General features: G+C 39.3%; 1 protein-coding gene across 2 annotated transcripts in view; it reads left to right on the top strand.

Moving 5' to 3' along the window:
• The first annotated feature begins 3,371 nt into the window (after window positions 1-3,371).
• The window catches only part of FAF1 (Fas (TNFRSF6) associated factor 1), a 489,357-nt gene continuing 476,951 nt past the window's right edge, over window positions 3,372-15,777 (top strand). Inside the window, exon 1 of one of the 2 annotated variants that reach the window (XM_010834446.1) lies at window positions 3,372-7,133. In XM_010834446.1, coding sequence (XP_010832748.1) covers window positions 7,128-7,133 — 6 coding nt within the window. In that variant the 5' untranslated portion in view covers window positions 3,372-7,127. The remainder of the gene's footprint in view (window positions 7,134-15,777) is intronic. The other variant, XM_010834447.1, reaches the window with a different exon arrangement.

Raw genomic sequence — 15,777 nt, 5'->3', positions numbered from 1 at the left:
AGGTTTTAGTAACTCTAAAGTGAGAACATTTGAATGTATCACAGGCCACGTTATATGTTTACTCTTCTATAGGAGGCACTTAGGCTAACTAGAGCTGTTTTTTTGTTTTTTTTTTTTTGCTTTGGCTTGTGGTTTTCTGAGAGAGTCATTTATCCTTTCTGGATATCAGTTACTCAGAATACAAGATGGAGATCTGTTTAGAGCCCTATCTACTTGAACATAAAAGATTGGACTAGATCAGGTGTTCAGATAGAGTCTGAATAATCACTTGATGTTGGGGACATTCAGATATAATTTAGATAGTTTATCTAGCTTTGTTGTGTTGTTCTTTAGTCGCTAAGTCATGTCTGACTCTTTGCGACCAACCCTATGGACTGTATTCCTCCAGACTCTTCTGTCCATGGGATTTCCCAGGCAAGAATACTGGAGTGGGTTGTCACTTCCTTGTCCAGGGGATCTTACTGATCCGGGGATTGAACCTGTGTTTCCTGCAATGCAGGAGGATTCGTTACCACTGAGCCACCAGAGAAGCCAGTTTATCTAGCTTGTTGAGTTCATGTGCATGCTAAGTCTCTTCAGTTGTGTCCAACTCTTTGCATCCTATGGACTGTAGCCTGTCAGTCTCCTGTCCATGGAATTCTCTAGGCAAGAATACTGGAGTGGGTTGCCATGCCCTCCTCCAGGGGATCTTCCTGACCCAGGGATCAAATTCGCATCTCTTATATCTCCTGCACTGGCAGGCTGATTCTTTACCTGGGAAGCCCTTATCTAGCTTAAGGTATTAGCAAGCTACATCCTGAGTGCCAAATCACCATCTTTTTTTTTTTTAGTGAAGCCTTATTGGAAGACAGTTATGCATAATCATTTATGTATTGTCTCTGGCCACTTTTGCCCTTGTTATCAGAGTTGAGTAGTTCATTGCATGGTCTGCAGAGCCCTGGCTCTTACAGGAAAGTTTACTGATCCCTGGTCTAGATAAGTGGTTTTCAGCTTTGGATGATTTCTGTGCCCCAGAGAACATTGGGCAGTTTCTAGAAACATTTTTGGCTGTCACAACTGGGGGGTGCTGCTGGCATTTAGTGGATAGAGGCCAGGGTTCTGCTAAATATTGTACAATGCAGTAGACATCCCATGATGATGATGAATTATCTGCCTTAGAATTTCAATAGTGCTAAAAACCACTGGTCTAAATTAGTGGTTCTCAATCTTTAGCTTGCATAAAAATAACTGGGGAAGAAAATGAAAGTGTTAGTCACCCAGTCGTGTCCCACTCTTTGTGACCCCATGGACTGTAGCCTACCAGACTCCTTTGTTCACGGAATTCTCCAGGCAAGAATACTGGAGTGGGATGCTATTTCCTTCTCCAGGGAATCTTCTCAACCCAGGGATTGAACCGAGGTCTCCCTCATTGTGGGCAGACTCTTTACCGACTGAGCCGCTAGGGAACACCAAAAAAAAACAACCTGGGAGGACTTGTTAAATCACGAGACCAGAGTTTTTGATTGAGTAGATCGTGGGTGGTGCTTGCAGATTTGCATTTCTACCAGGTTCTCAGGTTATTCTGATGTTGCTGAATCTGTGGATTAGAGAACAACTGAACTAAATTATTTTTGATGTTACATTCATTCCTGTGATTCTTTGATTTTGTGATCTTAAGTATTCTTCCATTTTTTATGACTTAGAAAAATTTGAGTATTTCGGTGTATACTTGATGCTCATAATAAAATGTGGTGTTTCATGAGTCTATATGTTTGAAGGCTTAGTTTTCATATCCCTTTGAGTGTGTGCGTGCTCAGTTGTGTCTGACTCTTTGTGACCCTATGGACTATCGCCCGCCAGGCTCCTCTGTCCATGGGATTCTCCAGGCAAGAATACTGGAGTGGGTTGCTGTTTATCCCTCCAGGAGATCTTCTCAAACCAGGTCTTGAATCCGTGTCTCCTGCATCTCCTGCATTGGGAGGTGGATTCTTTACCACTGAGCCACCTGGGAAACCCTCATATCCTTTTGGAGTACTTCTGTTTGTCTTTCAAAATCCTTGCCTACCTTTTTCTTATTTAATTACATTAATATTCTGTGCCCAGTTAGTGTTAATCATTTCTTCTTATATATCTTGTACATATTCTCTTCTTTTGAGTCTTATATCAGATTGTTGCTAATCACTTACCATGTTTCTTTCCTCTACTGTGAGCTGTTTGAACAACTACCTGGATTTTAACCACTGTTCCTGTAGTATCTATTAAGAGGTGCTCAGTGAATATTTTTGAAGGAATATTATGAATATTGGCTGTTATGGTACAAATAAATGGAGTAGAATTGTAAAATTTTATGTATTTTTAAGTGCCTACTGTTTTGTGACATATAGTTTTGAATAAGTAAATCTATCATTGGGAGAGTAAAAATTAGACTCATTTATTGAATTGAGGGTTATAACTTCAAGGTGAGCCATTTATAGAGAAGTTCAAAACACCTACCCTCTGTGTTAGCTTTTATAGAGGACTCAGTAAGATAATGTGGCAAAATATAGGGCTTGAGGCCATGACCTTTGTAAAATTTGAATGCTATCACTGAATTGCCTTATGTTACCACTCTACCTGATTACATTTTCACTCAAACTGTTTTTAAGGCAGAAATTCTAATCTCAAATCAAAATTTCTTACCATGTTAAATCATTAATCATTTTAAGGTAAATTTGAGAAGCAAAATTAATGGAATAATTGTACCAGTCTTTATACTTATTTGTGGTTATAGAGGAAAAATTGAGATAGAATGAGATATCAAGTTATGGTAAAGAAAAGTAGAAAAGTTTGCAGGTTATATGCACCTTAATGGCGTTAGAGTTAGGTTCTGTCACATTCCCCTCCCTTCCTCCCCTCCCCTGCATCCCAGAGTTCATGTGCTTTAAGGACTGAACTATAATAGAAAAATGTTAGAGGAAAGTTTTGTCTCTTGTGCTCTCCTGGCATCCCACTCTCTTTCTCTCAAGGGAAGAATAGTGGTTAAACTGTTTTTTTTTTTTTTTGGTTAAACTGTTTTTAAAGTCAATTTTAGTCATATTCTTTGGCATCTTTAAAGCGAGATGGAGACATGATTGATCGTTTTTATTTTAGGTTTAATGAGGAAGGAATAATAATATTAGCATATAGCTTTTGACTAGTTTGTATGTGCCAGATATTGTGCTAGGTTCTTAACGTCTAAATTCTACAGCAACCCTGTCTTGGATTTCAGAGATAACCACGGTTTCTGTATAACTTGTCAGAGTCCTGACTGCTGCTGCTTTTGTTTCTGATTATATTTTCAAGGATATTTGTGCAGTGAGAAGCCTTGGAAGATAGAGGTAGTATCTCTCTCTGGAGCAAAGGGTAAGCACGCACAGTGTCCATTTAAAAAGAATTCGGTGCTCCAGGCTCTGGGCTCCTTCTCTGTAATACAGTCCACTGTACGTGCAGGTATCGTGTGGACTGCTTTGTTTGTGTCATGCAGTGGGAAATGGAACTAGGAAACTGTGCAAGAAAATTCTGATATTTTGACTACAAATATTGCCATGAATCATAAAGTTCATTGTCTCCAACTCAGGAGTCTAGGTCTTCTGCCAGCATCCATGAAACTGGCAGGCTCCAACCTCGTTTGCAAGCAGGGTGAAAATCACATATCCTTCAGTTCTCTTAGCAGTTCTAGCAATAAGGATGGGATGTTGACAGACACTTAACTTTCTGGAAGAGGAAGACTGAGGGCCTTATGGGCTGGTTAATAATTTGAGGGAAGTCCTTGGGAATTGGTAGTGAATGTGTTGACAGAACTGAGTGGTTCTCTACTTTCTTGCCTATTAATGAGGAGGAAGTAAGTAGGTGGTTGCAGACTGAGTACCAGGAAGTAGGTTCAAAGACAGCTGCCTAAACAGTCCTCTGGTTGTGGCTTGTTGTTGTCATAGCCTGCTGGGCTCCTCTGTCTAGGGATTTCCTAGGTAAAAATTCTGGAGTGGTTGTCATTTCCTTCTTCACTGGTTGTGGCTAACTTTCAACAACTCTCAAATGTCCTCTTAGATGGAGGGAATGTTTTCCACCAATTTGTCAGTCAGACTCAGATTCTGACGCTCCACAATGTAGCAAATAGCAATAAGATTTGTCCTGGCTGGGCAGAAGGTTCTGCCTCCTTTCAGACATTTACAGATGTATATACACCTACATTTGAATGTGAAAGGAGTCAAATTTACAGTCCCGTGGACAGAAAGCAAAATTATTAGAACTTTCACTGGTTTGTCTGAGAGATCAGAGGATGAGGGTGCATAATGTCTTGTAGCTCAGCCCCTCCTTTGAAGGAAGCTTTATTCCCAACTTCATTATCTAAAGCAAAGCCAGTGACTCAGTGACGTCCTCAATTTATTAAGGTTTCCCTAAACCTGGACCTGGTTCACCCGTGGTTCAGCCAAGTTGAAATGGGTTGTGTCTGCTTGTCATTTGTGACTGTTCAGCCTCTGCACCAGCTATGCAGACTAGTAATGACTGTAATTGCTGTGTTCAGTGTATAGAACTCAAGAGTGTTCTTATAGGTCTGGCCTATCCTTTCCTTCATGAGACTTGTTGTATTTCTATTGACCCTTGGCCTGTAGCCAGTGGCCCAGCTATTTGGTCTGCCACTTGGAAACTATAGACTGACAGATTAAAGACAGCTTTCTTTGAAGCTGTGAACTATGGAAACAAATTATAGCTGCTGATCAAACTGTCTGAATCACTCATGTAGATGCCCACAGTAAGGGCTTTTTCTCTGATGAAGCGCCCTGGAATCAAGCTTCTGATTGAGCCTGTACTGCCCAGAGCCATTACTGTTGGCCAGGATCCATCATCATATCAGATGTGACAACATATTAACTATCATAAAGTGTGTGTAAAGTAAAAGACTGTATTTCTGATGCAGAGGGAACCATTGCATGCCAGACTTGTGACTCCTCCCAAAAGTTGACCTGTTTGTCACATGAGAGAAGCCACATTGCCTGGGATGTGGCCTCTGCTTGCTTTTGGCAGGGTAAATAAATTGGACCTTGACCTCCCTCTCTGAAATATCAGCAGTGCCTCACTGTTCTTGGTCCAGTAAGCTGACTGGCTACGCCATTTTGGCTCTTGAAACTAATTATGCTCTACTTTCCATCTTTCTGGACCTTTTGCAGTCTGACAGTGGTGCTGTTTTTATTGCAAAAGTCAGTAGTGAGCTGACAGTCAAGGTATTTGAGGGACCCTTGATGCACTCTACCATTCACAGCTTTTTGATTGTCATTCCTATGATTTCTCTTAACCTTATGGACAGGTCTATTGGAAATATCAGGAGTTGGCCTCCAGATTCTTCACTTTCATGCAAAACACCTTGCAGCACTTCCTGATGCCTACCCCAGCCCCACACCATAGCCTTCAGTTAAAGATTCTGTGGGGCAGATTACTGGTGGGCCTGGTCAGCTGGGACGGTTTGGATTAACTGCCTTCATTAATTCCTGTCAACAACAAGGATTAAGCTCAATTGTAGGAATTGAATTGGGAACCCTAAGGCCACCACTTAAATGGGACATCATGTTGAGACACAAGTTAATAGTGCCTCCAGACTGATGTAGGGGCCACTTGGAAGGAACCAACAATTGTGAACAACCCACTCTTTCTAGGTGCACTGTGTCTGCCTTCAGGACTGTATTTCTTGTGTGGAAACCAGGCATTAATTCCCCTTCCTCCAAAAAATATGGACTCCTTCACCTTTTGAATATTTAAGTAAACATCACCAGTAGATCTTGTAGCCTTCATATGACTGCCAAGATCTCTCCCAAATGAGGCTATCTTTGGGAAAGCCTCGCAGAGTGATTTTTGATTTGTTATTTGCGTGCACCCTGTGGACAGTTATCTCTCAGAGGGAAGTCATTCAATTAGAATAGGTGGTTCAAAATTTGTTCCTGACTTTTTAGCTGAAGTGATCAGTGGATCATCTTGGCTCTAGAAAGCATTCAGGTCAGCCTCAAGTCACAAGTTGATGAAATTGCCCTATACTTCTTTCCTGTGGGTCAGGGCAGAGTCTGTAAAATTGTTAATTCATTCCCTTGTTCTAGATTAATGCCTTGGGCCAAGTGAAAAGGTTAATACAGAAACTGAGAGAAAGCTATCAGACTTTTTTGTTTTAAAGATTTTAGTTTTTGACTGGTTTGGATCCTTGTTGCTGTGCACAGGCTTTTTCCAGTTGCGGTGAGCTGGGGTGGTCTTTGTACTGGTGCTCGGGCTTCTCTTTGCGATGGCTTCTCTTGTTGCAGAGCGTGGGCTCTAGGTGAGCAGGCCTCAGTAGTCGCAGCATGTAGATTGAGTAGTTTCCGTACGTAGGCCCTGGAGCACTGGCTCAGTAGTTGTGGCTCACAGGCCTTACAGCAGGTAGGATTGAGCTAGTGTCCCCTGCATAGACAGGTGGGTTCTTAACCACTAGACCACCAGGGAAGCCCCACACACTTTTCTGAGGTAAACCCTGATGACTTATCCGATTTTTTTCATATTACTTGGGTGTGGAACCCTGAGGAACATGGATGAAATAAATTTTGAAGGTTGTCATCATCCTGCTGACTGTTGATAGTTGCCTTAATTAAATGTTGTATGAGACAAATTAGATAGATTTAGCCCTAGCTTCTGCCAATCAGATTAATCACAGTGGCTGCTGGAGTGGTATACCCATGAGAAACTTTTTTCAGTGGCAGAAATGGTTAGGATTGAGGGGTAGATATTGTTGGGAGATAGTTTTCTGTGTCTCTTCTATTTCTGCATGTCTTATGAATAGAGACACTGGTTGTTCCAAACTGCTGTTTTCAAGGGTGTTGGATTGTGACCAGCCATGGTCACATGTCTCCTTCCAGACCAAAGGGCAAGTTTGCTTATGGCCTGGAAAATAAAGATAAACAAAGTAAAGAGTGGGCATGCTTACTGTCCACGATAAAAGATTCATGTTCGGACTTGTCTGATGGTCCAGTGGATAAGAATCCATCTGCCAATACAGGAGACACGGGTTCACTCCCTGGTCTGGGAAGATTCCATATGTTGTGAAGCAAAGCCAGTATACCACAACTACTGAGCCTTCCTCCAGCATTCATGAAATTATAACAGGCTGCATTGTTAGCATGCAAGTAAGTTGAGAGTAATATTTGATGCTTCACAGTTCTTACCACCATGAAAGGTTGGTAATCCCTCATGGTACAGATTGATTTTGGAGATACTTGTAATTACTACTAACGTTTACTGAGCATTACTTTTTACTGGTGTCTGTGATGTGTTTTATCTGCATTATCCAAACTAATTGGTATATGACATCTAATCTGTGGTAGCTCTTGTTATTATTCCCATTTAAAAGATGAAAAAATGGAGGTGTAAAGAGGTTAAGTAGTTATCTAATGACAGCTAGTCATAACAAGACTGGTTTTGGAACTCAGTTCTAGTCTGTGAAATTATATATATACACATTTCTTAAATGGGGGTGCTGCTGCTGCTGCTGCTGCTAAGTCGCTTCAGTCGTGTCCGACCCCATAGACGGCAGCCTACCAGGCTCCCCCGTCCCTGGGATTCTCCAGGCAAGAACACTGGAGTGGGTTGCCATTTCCTTCTCCAATGCATGAAAGTAAAAAGTGAAAGTGAAGTCGCTCAGTCGTGTCCGACCCTCAGCGACCCCATGGACTGCAGCCTTCCAGGCTCCTCCGTCCATGGGATTTTCCAGGCAAGAGTACTGGAGTGGGGTGCCATTGGCATGCTAGGGAGTACTCAAAGCTACAGAATAAATATGCACATTTTGTAGGACCAATTTACGAGAATAAACAAAATATATGTTTTTAAAGAATTAAAGACAGTTATCATGAAAGTGGAGCCTATTACACAGAGTGAAGTAAGCCAGAAAGAAAAACACCAATACAGTATACTAACTCATATATATGGAATTTAGAAAGATGGTAACGATAACCCTGTATGCGAGACAGCAAAAGAGACACAGATGTATAGAACAGTCTTTTGGACTCTGTGGGAGAGGGAGAGTGGGGGATGATTTGGGAGAATGGCATTGAAACATGTATCAGTTCAGTTCAGTTCAGTCGCTCAGTCGTGTCCGACTCTTTGTGACCCCATGAATCGCAGCAAGCCAGGCCTCCCTGTCCGTTACCATCTCCCGCAGTTCACTCAAACTCATGTCCATTGAGTCAGTGATGGCATCCAGCCATCTCGTCCTCTGTCATCCCCTTTTCTTCCTGCCCCCAACCCCTCCCAGCATCAGAGTCTTTTCCAATGAGTCAACTCTTCGCATGAGGTGGCCAAAGTACTGGAGTTTCAGCTTTAGCATCATTCCTTCCAAAGAACACCCAGGGCCGATCTCCTTTAGAATGGACTGGTTGGATCTCCTTGCAGTCCAAGGGACTCTCAAGAGTCTTCTCCAACACCACAGTTCAAAAGCATCAATTCTTCGGTGCTCAGCTTTCTTCACAGTCCAACTCTCGCATCCATACATGACCACTGGAAAAACCATAGCCTTGACTAGATGAACCTTTGTTGGCAAAGTAATGTCTCTGCTTTTGAATATGCTATCTAGGTTGGTCATAACTTTTCTTCCAAGGAGTAAGCGTCTTTTAATTTCTTATCATATAAGAAACTAACCGCTGGTCCAGGTTCGATGCAGGATATAGGATGCTTGGGGCTGGTGCACTGAGACGACCCAGAGGGATGGTATGGGGAGGGAGGAGGGAGGGGGGTTCAGGATGGGGAACATGTGTACACCCATGGCAGATTCATGTTGATGTATGGCAAAACCAATGCAATATTGTAAAGAAATTAGCCTCCAATTAAAATAAATTTAAATAAAAAAATTAAAGATAGTTATCATGAAGTAAATATAAAATTTGCATGAATTTTAAATAGAAAAGGAAATTTCAAAGAAATTGTAAAAATGTGGCCTGCTTTTCTTTGGGTCATCTCCTCCCCTCCCGTGAGAGAACATGTTTTCCTCTATTATTCTGACTACAGTAGAGGAAAATATTAATAAGAACTGCATTTTACATGGTAGCCTTAAGAAAAAAACACCAAGATGCCTCCAGTTAGTTTTGATTTTCATCTTATTGTATATAGCTTTGTGAAACACAAAAAGGAAGAATAACGAGGTTTTTCTGGTGTCTCAGGATTTACTGAGGTTAATAGAGGAATCAAAGAAGAACAAAACTGGTATTCATTGACTTCTTATCTTGAAATTGTGTGTGGCAGTGGTTTCTATTGGGATTACTTAGTACTTTAGCAAGAGATTATCCTGTCACTGGTATTTTTTTTTTTTACTTTACTTTTGCATTTATCAGGATTTGCATCATTTTGGGGCGTGCTGTCTGTTTGGGTATACTTGTGAGGTCCTGGTAGTGGGATGTGAAGCTAAAGTCCTTCTGTATCTATGGGGGATTGGCTCCACAAGTCCCTGAAGATACCCAAATCCCAGGATGTTTAAGTCCCTTACATAGAATGGCCCAGTACAGTCTGCAGGTTTCACATCCATGGATACTGTAATGACATAGTGGCAAGAGTAATAGAGTTGATTCCACTGAATCAATCAAGTTGACCCCAAGTTGATATACATGAACTTTGTTTTACACTGTGTGTTTTTTTTTTTTTTTGCATTGTATTTTTAAAAAAGAAAAACATTACTTAGTGATTATTTTGGGATAATGTAGTAAGATATTTTGCCACGGTTGACTGAATATTTGAGGAAATTAAATACTTAGGGTTTTGAAATATGATAAAATATATTAGGTTATTTTAAAAAATGTTCTTATCCTTTAGAACTATATACAGAAATACTTACAGATGAAATGATATGATGTCCGGAATTTACTTCAGAACTCTCTGGGAGGTCTTTGCGGCTAGATTGATGGGGAATAAAACAGAAGTGGTTGTGCCTTGGTACTTGTTGACGAGGCTATTGTGTTCATGGTTGTTCATTTTACTGTTAACCTCTACTCTTGTATGTGCTATATCTTTTTCATAAAAAAGTAAAAAAGATGTTTTGCCAAAATAAAAGTTACTTCGGGGAGATTGTAAGCTTTAGGATAGTATCTTCATGTTCCAATGTACTGTAAGATTAGAGGAATAGGGATATGACTATTACAAGGAAGTTATAACAATCATAATAATGTTATATAATTCTAGCATTTTACCAATAAAGTTGGTAAATTTTTGTCTTCAATGTAAAATTTAAAGTAGCTTACTAGTTAAATTTTCTTTCTTAAAAGCTTTAGCTGAAGTCTTGGAATAAAGGTTTCCTGAAAATAATCAATTTTCTAACTAAAATAAAAGAAACTTGTAAGGAATTAACTTTGTGTGCTAAATTTTAATAACTGAAGAGAAGAGTTATTTTGGCAAAGAGGTGTTAATGGCTTTTTTCTTTTTTTAAAGGAATATTTAAATAAAATCAGAAACCTAAGTACAAAAGACATATTAAGCAAAATAAAATCAGAAACCTAAGTACAAAAGATATATCAAGCAAAAGATAAAGGCCAGTTAGTGATATGTCATTTTCTGTGTATTGATACAGCCTGCTTTTTGCAGTGTCCTTTTAGTTTTCATTCTGCCTTTGTTGTCCCAGTAGAATAGCAAGTGATGATAATGTTTAAATATGTTTTTTTTCTTTCTGTCCTTTTCTTTCATTTTTATTATATATGCTTCAGGTGCATTATAATTCAACATCTTTATGTACTACAAAGTGATCACCCCTAGAAGTCTAGTTACCCTTCATCACCATGTACTTAACCTCCTTTACCCTTTCATCCACCTCCAGCTCCTGTACTCTGATAACCCCTGATCTGTTCTCTGTATCTGTGAGACTGGTTTTGTTTTGTTTGTTCATTTGTTTTGTTTTAGATTCCACATACAGGTGAAATCATAGGTATTTGTGTTTTCCCTTCTGGGTTTATTTAACATAATATCCTCAAGGTCTATCCATGTTGTCAAAAACGGCAAAATTTATTTTATGGCTGAAGAGTATTCCATTGTGTATAATTTATACATACACACACACACACTCTCTCTCTCTCTCTCTCTCTCTCACACACACACACACACACACACACACACACGTCTTCTTGGTCCTTTCATCACTGATAGAAACTTAGGTTGTTTCCGTGTCTTGAACATTGTAGATAATGCTGCAGTGAACATAAAGATTCATATATCTTTTCAAATTAATATTTTTGTGTTCTTTGGATAAATACCCAGAAGTGGGGTAGCTGGATCATATAGTAGTTTTAGTCTTAATTTTTTGAGGCGTCTCTATACTGTTTTACATAGTGACTGCACCAGTTTACAAAACTCGCGACAGCAAATGTGGGTTTCCTTTTCTACATATTCGGTCCAACACTTTTTATTTCTTGTGTTTTTAATAGCCGTTTTAACAGTTGTGAGGTAATAGTTCATTGTGGTTTTGGTTTGTGTTTCTCTGATAGAGATATTGAGCACCTTTTCATGTATGGGTTAACTATCTGTATGTCTTGTTTGGAAAAATAACTATTCAGATCCTCTGCCCAGTTCTTAATTGTTGTTTGACAACAACTGTTTATTTTTTGTTATTGAGTTATAAGAGTTTTTAAAGTATGTTTTGGATATTAACCTCTTATCAGATATGATTCACAAATATCTTCTCCCATTCAGTAGGCTACCTTTTCATTTTGATGGTTTCCTTTGCTGTGCAGAAGCTTTTTAGCTTGCTGTAGTCCCATTTGTTATTTTTGCTTTTGTTTCCCTTGCCTTTGAACTCATCCATAAAGACATTGCTAGACTGCTATCAGTAATGTTAAAACCTATGTTTTCTTCTAGGAATTTTATGGTTTCAGGTCTTACATTCATGTCTTTACTCCATTTTGAGTTGATTTTTATGTATGGTGTGGATATTGGTCTGAAAGTGAAAGTGAAAATCGCTAGTCCTGTCGGACTCTTTGTGACCCCATGGACTATACAGTCTGTGGAATTCTCCAGGCCAGAATACTGGAGTGGGTAGCCTTTCCCTTTTCCAGGGGTTCTTCCCAACCCAGGGATTGAACTCAGGTCTCCCACATTGCAGGCGGATTCTTTACCAGCTGAGCCACCAGGGAAGCCCAAGAATATTGGAGTGGGTAGCCTATCCCTTCTCCAGCGGATCTTCCCGACCCAGGAATCGAACTGGGGTCTCCTGCATTGCAGACGGATTCTTTACCAACTAAGCCATCAGAAAAACCCACATAGTGGTCTAGTTTGATTCTTTTGCATGTGACTGTCCAGTTTTCCCAGCACAATTTATTAAAGATACTATCCATTCTCCATTGTATGTTCTTTCCTTCTTTGTCATAAATTAATTGACCGTTTATCTGTAGGTTTATTTACAGGTTCTCAATTTTGTTCCATTGAGCTCTGAATCTGTTTTGTGTGAGTACCATACTATATAGCTTGTAATGTAGTTTGAAATCAAGGAGCATGATACCTCTAATTTCATTCTTTCTTAAGATTATGGCTAAATAGGATCTTTTGTGTTCTATACAAATTTTATAATTATTTGTTCTAGTTCTATAAAATATTCCATTGTAATTTTGATAGATATTACATTGAATCTGTAGATTGCTTTAGGTAGTATGGACATTTTAACAATATTCTTCCAATCCATGAGCATGGAATTTCATTTATTTGTGTTCTCTTCAATTTCTTTCATCATTGTCTTATAGGTTTCAGTGTACAGGTCTTTCACCTCTCTTGGTAATATTTTTTCCTAGGCATTTTATTCTTTTTGATGCAGTTGTAAATGGAATTATTGTCTTAATTTATCCTTATAGTAATTCATTGTTAATGTTTATAAATGCAACAAATTTCTATATATTAATTTTGTATCCTATGGCTACTGGATTTATTTATTAGTTCTAGTAATATTTTGGCAGGGTCCTTAGGATTTCCTATATATAATATCATGTCATCTGCAAATAATGACAGTTTTACTTCTTCCTTTCCAATTTGAATTCCTTTTATGTCTTATTATTGTCAAATTGCTGTGGCGTGGCTAGGATTTCCAACACTGTGTTAAATAAAATTGCAGTAATAGGCATCTTTGTCTTGTTCCTTATAGCTTTAGCTTTTCACTGTTAAGTGTGATATTAACTGCAGGTTTGTTATATGTAGCCTCTATTATGTTGGGGTACATTCATCCTATACCCACTTTATTGAGAGTTTTTATTATAAATGGATGTTGAATTTTATCAGATGCCTTTTCTATATCTATTGAGGTGATCATTTGATTCGCCCCCCCCTTTGTTATATTAATGTGGTGTATACATTGACTAATTGGCAGATATTGAACCATCCTTGCAACTCTGGAATAAATTCCTCTCTGTCCTGGTATATAATCCTATCTATATATTGTTGAATTTGGTTTGCTTATATTTTATTAAGAATTTTTGCATCTGTGTTCATCAGTGATGTTGGCCTGCAATTTTTTTGTGAGTGATGTCCTTGCCTGGTTTTGCTATCAGGGTAATGCTGGCCTCATGAAATATGTTTAATGTGGATTTGTTTTAAGATCAGAGAAATACTGCTTAAGCTATTAGTCTTCCCACTTAAGCAGGCATGAAGAGTATGTAAAGTTAAAATGTAGATTGTGACATAATAAAGTATGTTTTATTGCTAAGATTAAAGATTTTGTTGGATCATAAATCCTGTCCATAATCCAGGAGTAATTTAATTTGCCAAGATAAAAATATTAATATGCCAAGAAACAACCACATACTTTCCTGGCATGTCTAACAGAGGATTTTTATGTCTTTACTTTTTTTTTTAATCTGTGCTTTATGTTCATGTGTGTGCATGTATGTGTGTTTGAGAGAGACAGAGAGAGAGACGAGAGATTAAAGAAGAGCCTTGGCATTTCCAGGGGATGGATCCTGAAGGTATACTGACTTAACATGGATGTAGAGTCATCCTTTGATTAAAGGGCAGTGGTAACATACATAGCTGGCCCTAGGACTCAGTTCCATGTGCAGTCCTGAGTTTTTAGGATACCTTCATGAAGATACTCTCAAGGAATTCCCTGCTGGCCAGGCCACATCTCACAGTTGCAGCGGCTGTTTGTCACCCATGGAAAAGTATAAAACTATAGAGTCATGTATTTAGGCTGTTTTTTTCACTTATCCCAGATAGGATGCTCTGATCCTGCCCAACAAGACCTTTCCTCAGAAATATTGATATGTCTCTTCTGGTTGTTATTGTGGTCAGATGAGTGAATTAAAAGAGATCGGAGTATCATGGAGTTTTGGTGATATTAGTGATAGTCCTGGATTAATGAATAGAATCTTCAATTCTTATTACATTTCATATATTGTGATGTGAGGATATGAAGAATACCAAAAAAATATATTACCTGAAACTGTCTTCATGAATATTTTCACTCACTTGACAAAACTGAATACCTGCTCTGTGCCAGGCATTGTACTAGTAATTGGGAGATCACTACTTCATAATGCAACTAAGATAGCTAATAAAAGTTTCAGTTCAGTTCAGTTCAGTTGCTCAGTCGTGTCTGACTCTTTGCAACCTCACGAACCGCAGCATGCCAGGCCTCCCTGTCTATCACCAACTCCCGGAGTTTATTCAAACTCATGTTCATTGAATCGGTGATGCCATCCAACCATCTCATCCTCTGTCCTCACCTTCTCCTCCTGCCTTCAATATTACCCAGCATCAGGGTCTTTTCAAATGGGTCAGCTCTTCGCATCAGGTGGCCAAAGTATTGGAGTTTCAGCTTCAACATCAGTCCTTCCAGTGAACACTTAGGACTGATCGCCTTTAGGATGGACTGGTTTGATCTCCTTGCAGTCCAAGGGACTCTTTTAAGAGGCTTCTCCAACACCACAGTTCAAAAGCATCAATTCTTTGGTACTCAGCTTTCTATATAGTCCAACTCTTACATCCATACATGACGTCTGGAAAAACCATAGCTTTGACTGGATGGATCTTTGTTGGTAAAGTAATGTTTCTGCTTTTTAATATGCTGTCTAGGTTGGTCATAACTTTTCTTAAGGAGCAAGCTTATTCCTTCCAAAGAATAAGCATCTTTTAATTTCATGGCTGCAGTCACCATCTGCAGTGATTTTGGAGCCCCCCAAAAATAAAGTCAGCCACTGTTTCCACTGTTACCCCATCTGTTTATCATGAATGATGGGACTGGATGCCATGGTCTTCGTTTTCTGAATGTTGAGCTTTAAGCCAACTTTTTCACTCTCCACTTTCACTTTCATGAAGAGGCTCTTTAGTTCTTCACTTTCTGTCATAAGGGTGGTGTCATCTACATATCTGAGGTTATTGATATTTCTCCTGGCAATCTTGATTCCAGCTTGTGCTTCTTCCAGCCCAGCGTTTCTCATGATGTACTCTGCATATAAGTTAAATAAGCAGGGTGACAATATACAGCCTTGACAGATGACTTTTCCTATTTGGAACCAGTCTGTTGTTCCATGTCCAGTTCTAACTGTTGCTTCCTGACCTGCATATAGGTTTCTCAAGAGGCAGGTCAGGTGGTCTGGTATTCCCATCTCTTTCAGAATTTTCCACAGTGTATTGTGATCCACACAGTCAGAGGCTTTGGCATAGTCAATAAAGCAGAAATAGATGTTTTTCTGGAACTCTCTTGCTTTTTCCATGATCCAGCGGATGTTGGCAATTTGATCTCTGGTTCCTCTGCCTTTTCTAAAACCACCTTGAACATCAGGAAGTTCACGGTTCACATATTGCTGAAGCCTGGCTTGG

The sequence above is a fragment of the Bison bison genome, unplaced genomic scaffold (assembly GCF_000754665.1).
Source record: "Bison bison bison isolate TAMUID 2011002044 unplaced genomic scaffold, Bison_UMD1.0 scf7180017864033, whole genome shotgun sequence".
Classification (NCBI taxonomy): domain Eukaryota; kingdom Metazoa; phylum Chordata; class Mammalia; order Artiodactyla; family Bovidae; genus Bison; species Bison bison.
The sequence above is the reverse complement of the archived record's forward strand: the minus strand, read 5'-3'. Positions and strand labels throughout refer to the sequence as shown.